Source organism: Crocodylus porosus, unplaced genomic scaffold, assembly GCF_001723895.1.
Source record: "Crocodylus porosus isolate Cpor-Errol unplaced genomic scaffold, CroPor_comp1, whole genome shotgun sequence".
In the NCBI taxonomy this organism is placed as follows: domain Eukaryota; kingdom Metazoa; phylum Chordata; order Crocodylia; family Crocodylidae; genus Crocodylus; species Crocodylus porosus.
The window spans coordinates 236,074,751-236,079,935 of record NW_017728886.1 but is presented as its reverse complement, the minus strand read 5'-3'; the positions used below and the strand labels follow the sequence as shown (position 1 = coordinate 236,079,935).

Here is a 5,185-nt window from a genome sequence, read left to right as displayed (position 1 = left end):
TTTAAGAAGAGGCTTGATGCCTACCTGGCTGGAGTCATTTGAGTCCAGTCTTTTCTCCTGCCCAGGCAGGGGGTCAGACTTGAAGATCTACAAGGTCCCTTCCGACCCGACTTCTTCTATGATTCTATGGGGCAGAGCCATGAGTGGCTTGTCTGGGGGGTGGTGGGCTCCTGCTGCTGTGCCCACCCTCAGGGCAGGCATGGGGGCCATGTGCCCCTTGAATCTGTGCATGGGGTGAGGGTAGACTGCCACTGGAGTTGGAGGTGGTGCCAGGTTCTTCCTGGCTGGGGGACTGGACAAGGGCTGTAATCGGGGTGGATGGTGGCTCTGGGTGTGGGGGCTACTGTAGCTCTGCTTCCAGCACTACCACCCTGAGTGTAGCCCTGGCCCCTCTGCCGGGAAGAGCCTGACACCTCCCCTGGCCCCAGCCTGCAGTGGCAGCTTGCCCTCACCCTGTGCACAAATGGGGGAGGCATGTGACCCTCATGCCTCCCCTGGGGGGATGTGCAGCAGCAGGGAGCACCCCTCACTCCTGGCCAAACCTGCCTCCATGATCCTACCCTACCCAGCTCTAGACCTTTCTTCACTGCAGGGACCTTGATCTTCTTTGCTTCCCCCCACCCCAAGCAAGCTTACCAGCTGGATGCTGCTCTCCAGGTTGCCAGGCTGGCTGCACTCATGCTGTGGCTGGGCGCATCCATGTGGCATTTATCTGCAACATCATCAGCCACACCAGCCAAGAAAGCCGATTGCCAATAATGTCAATTTTCCTGTTGTTGCTGATGTGATATGGAGTGATATATCGATACACCTCTAGTAGGGACCTCAGTCTTTGTAGTCTGAAACTAGTCTCTTCGGATGTAGAGGGGATTGAGGTTGTTGTAGTAATCCTTTTGATGACTTTTTGTTCTTAGGCATCATTTTTCTTTCCTTGCTTCCTGTTTGAAAACTTGCATTCTCTTTTTTTTTTTCCTTTTCCATGATCCCACACACTTAAACATCCTGAGAAGTGTTAACTCACCCTTCTGTTAAGGGGGGACTGTCTGCAGTTTGATTGTGGGTACATAGCTGTTCTTTATGATAACTACCCATTGTTCTCCTGCATTGCCCTGTATGTGTCAGCTAGGAAAGTTTTGAGAGCAAGATTGGAGGAATGCCCCTTCATTTTAAGCCACCAAAAAAGTGAGAGATGAGAGCATAGATCCTGCTCCTAGATACCATAGCAATAGGTGGCCATATATAAAAACAACTAAAAGTAGTTTTGAGCCTGATTCCTATACAATTGCTGTCTTGACATGTAATATTTGTATCAGTTTTTAATGCATTGTGGTGAGTCATTTTCATAACGAAACTTCATTGCCTACTGATGTAATGTCCTGGCAGTTGAGTAATGCAGTGTTCATCTTGTGCTCTGATACTTAATTTGACTGAAGAACCAGACAACTGTTTACGGTTCACTTTTGCTGTTACATTGAATTCAAATCATTATAAATGATGTTACAGAACAAACACCGCTTAAGTAAACTTTGCATATAAGAGAGGATATTTTTCATACAGTAGCTTCTTTTCTTTTCCTCCCCCTTCTTAGGTTAAGGGAAGTTTCAGAGAAGCTGAACAAATACAATTTAAACAGGTAAGACACACTGGACATTGCTGTAAAACCATCCAGAAAAAGAAATGTATTTTTTCTGGCAGTGATGAGGAGCCAGTATATTGCATTGTAGGTATGAATTTTTAATACTAATATTAACTTTCTCAGAAATGAACCTATCTGTGTTTTCCTCGCTTTGAGGCAGGAAGTGCTAGCCACTGTTATTAAGTACCCACTTCATAAAATGTCTTGAATTTGAAGTAGAGGCCCCATTGTTTATTGTTGACTGAAATAAAGTAATATTCCTCTATCACCATCTTAGGTTTTGTTCTGCAGTTTCTGTATTTACTAACTGAAAATACATCTTAGTTGCTTCAACTAATGTACATTTTTAGTCATTCTTGAATATTTTATATCAGTAACCATCATTGCACATTGCTCCTTCCATATGCCACTTGTTTTTTAATTTATTTTTTCAAATTTTAAAAGTTTAAAAAATGTTATACATGCTCATTTTTTGTTTTCAGCCATCCCCCTTTGAATGTATTGGAACAGGCTACTATTAAACAGTGTGTGGTGGGACCAAATCATGCTGCATTTCTTCTTGAGGTAAATTACTCAACAATCTGTTCAGATAATTTTTTTAAACTGTGTGTTTCAAACTTGTTAACATTGATTGATGAACATTCTTCAACTAAAGACCTGACTTTTCTCTAATTTTGTCTTTCATTTCAATTTTGGACACTTGGCTTTCTTGTTTTAAATGTAGGATGGTAGAGTCTGCAGGATTGGTTTTTCAGTTCAGCCAGACAGACTGGAATTGGGTAAACCCGATAATAATGATGGGTAAGATATATATATTTTTTTTCATTTTATATTAAGCATATATTTTAACTGGATAAATCTGGGTTTTTAAAATAGGTTTGTCTCTGAAATCCATCTTCAAAATTGAAAAAAAGACTCCTAGTGAAAGGGTAGGGATTGTTTTAGGTGTTCTTAGTGCTTGTCGTAATGTAGTCAAACAGTTCAATTTATTCTTGTGTTGAAAGAAATTATGATAAAAACGATGTGGAATCTCTTTAACTTAACCAAATGAACATCCTGAAAGGAACTGGCTTAAATGCTTAAGCCCCATATTGCATCTACTCTGACAGTGGTCCCAAATGGAAGGACTTAACTTTCTAGATCTTCATAATCTTCAGCCCAGGTAAGTCCTTGTTGATAGGACTACTATCAAAATAGCTCATTTCTGGGCTTAAAACAATTCTGTGTTTAATATAAAAATTGCAAGCTGTTGGCTTAGGTTTACAGGCACTTGACAGTTACAATCTATACATAGACTTGACATTTAGTGCAGAGGCTACCTCAGATGAGTAATTAGAGTAATACATATTTGCAATTATGCAGTTAAAATTGCTGACATGAATAAGATTTGTTAGGTGTGCTTTCCATTTTTCAGCATACATCTTACTATCTTGCAGTTAGATTAGTTTGTAATATTCCCCAAGGGTGTTGCTTAAGCTGGTATGTTACCAGTCTAAGTCCCTGAGAATTTAGACCTGGGATTCCAGGTTTTGTTCTTAACCCATTTGGGATTGTTTTGTGACTGATTTACCATCTTTTACTTTCAGTTCAAAGTTGAGCAGTGGCTCAGGGGCAGGAAGGACATCCAGGCCAGGCAGGACTAGTGACTCCCCATGGTTTCTGTCTGGTTCTGAAACTCTGGGCAGACTGGCAGGCAACACCCTTGGGTAAGTTTTGATAGGACTGAGGCTGCAATCTGTTTGTACCATATTTGAGTATGTGTGCATACACATATATAAATTGTATACAATATGTTTGAAAAACGTATAAATGCAGCAATTTGTTTAGCTAGGGCACAACAAAAAGTATTGGTTGATTAAAGCAATGGATTTACAAGCAACCAACCAGAGCCTAGGATTTGGAGATATTTTGTGTTCATAACTTAACCACTTCAAAGCATAAAAACAAAACATACATGTTTCAGCTGTTTGTCCTTTTAAAAAAAAAATTCCAATTTTGAATTTTGACAAGTACCTTTTTAGAGGGACACTGTCAATTTAAACACCGCTCATTCACTGGAAAACCAAGGGTTCTAGTATTGAAGTTTAATTTTAAAAGGAAAGAGATTACAGGGTTGTATATTTGGTAGCTTTCTGTGCGTAGTCAGTTTTATTGGTTTATTTCATATAATCCACTGGTAGGTTTTCTGTTAGTCTGATTCTTTTCTTTTATGCAATAAGAAGGAAGAAACATTTAAATTATACGGAATTGTGTCTGCAAATCCATGGAAATTGGAAAGAGGACTTGGAGGTGTATTACATAAAATGAGTTATAATTTTAGGGACTGAGGTGGCACGAGTCCAAAGTTGACAGCCCAGAAGCTGCAAGTTTGAGGCCATAACAGAAGTGCTTAGGGTGCAGCCCTGTCGCATTCTAGCAAATCTGCAAATATTGTCAAGTACCTTGTCATAAGGGCATGAAAAAGGAAAGGAAGTTCTAATTCTTTTATAGTTGAACACATTTCAAATTGATGGTGTCCCTTTAACACAAGTTAGATGCATATATCCATGTGCATTAGTCATCACTGTTTAATTGCAGTGGTCTCTGCATTGCATACTTCAGTAAGGCATGTTGAACAGTGCTACATGTTTTTATTGGCTATGTCAGTGAAGATTATGAAATTCTGTGCTGTTTGAGTGTGGAAATTTGCAGCATGCCTGAACAGAGAAGAGGCATTGGCTTTTATCCAAAGTGTCAAAGTGGTATTTGTCCCTTATGCTGAAGAAAAAACTAATTTGTAGGCAATGTTATATGTGATAGTGACAGATTTACATTGCTGTAATTTTTTTTTTCTGGGGTTGGTTTTAAACCAATCTGGGCAAGCATGTAAAAACTTAGTATTGAAACAATTCCCTTCAAGTTTAAGTCATGCAGGTTCTGGCTCGGATCACAGGAGATCTGGACTCTGTTTTTATATTGTATTTTATTATGCACAGTCAGTGTGCTTGATGCTGTAAAAATTAGAGAAACGTGATGCTCTAAGGCAGGCATTGGAAATGTTTTTGGGCCTAGTGCCAAAAACCCCCACAGCCTGCACTTGGGAAGATGTTGCTGTGCCAGGGGTAGACAGCGGGGGAGCCGTGAGGGATCCACGTTCCCAAGGCAAGGGCTTTTTGTGGCAGCACAGCCCTGGCCACGTTCCTGCTGTGCGCCCGTAGGCATGTGTGTAGCCACTGGCAGCTATGGAGCCAGGCTGGGGCTCTGGACCTCAGTGCAGCTGTCTGTAGCTTGCCCACCACCTGCTGTGAGCAGCCTGGGCTTTGTGGTGATGGCAGCTGCTGCTGCTTCTCTCCCTCTTAGACCATCCCCTTGTTGCCTTGGCCAGGGCTGGCTGGAGTGGGTGTCCGTGGCTCCCCATCAGCCTTTTGCTGACCCACAGCTCTGTTTCATAGTTTCATAGTAGCTAGAGTCGGAAGGGACCTAGGTAGATCATCAAGTCCGACCCCCTGCCTTGGCAGGAAAGAGCACCGGGGTCAGATGACCCCGGCAAGGTGCTCATCTAACTTCCTT

The 5,185-nt window shown here is 41.6% G+C and overlaps 1 protein-coding gene across 2 annotated transcripts in view; it reads left to right on the top strand.

Annotated features, from left to right (window-relative positions):
• Positions 1-5,185, top strand: part of UBR5 (ubiquitin protein ligase E3 component n-recognin 5) — a 132,648-nt gene that overhangs the window by 14,173 nt on the left and 113,290 nt on the right. For both annotated transcript variants that reach the window (XM_019551499.1, XM_019551489.1), the window contains exons 2-5: positions 1,589-1,633; positions 2,119-2,200; positions 2,361-2,437; positions 3,223-3,342. In XM_019551499.1, coding sequence (XP_019407044.1) covers positions 1,589-1,633; positions 2,119-2,200; positions 2,361-2,437; positions 3,223-3,342 — 324 coding nt within the window. The remainder of the gene's footprint in view (positions 1-1,588; positions 1,634-2,118; positions 2,201-2,360; positions 2,438-3,222; positions 3,343-5,185) is intronic.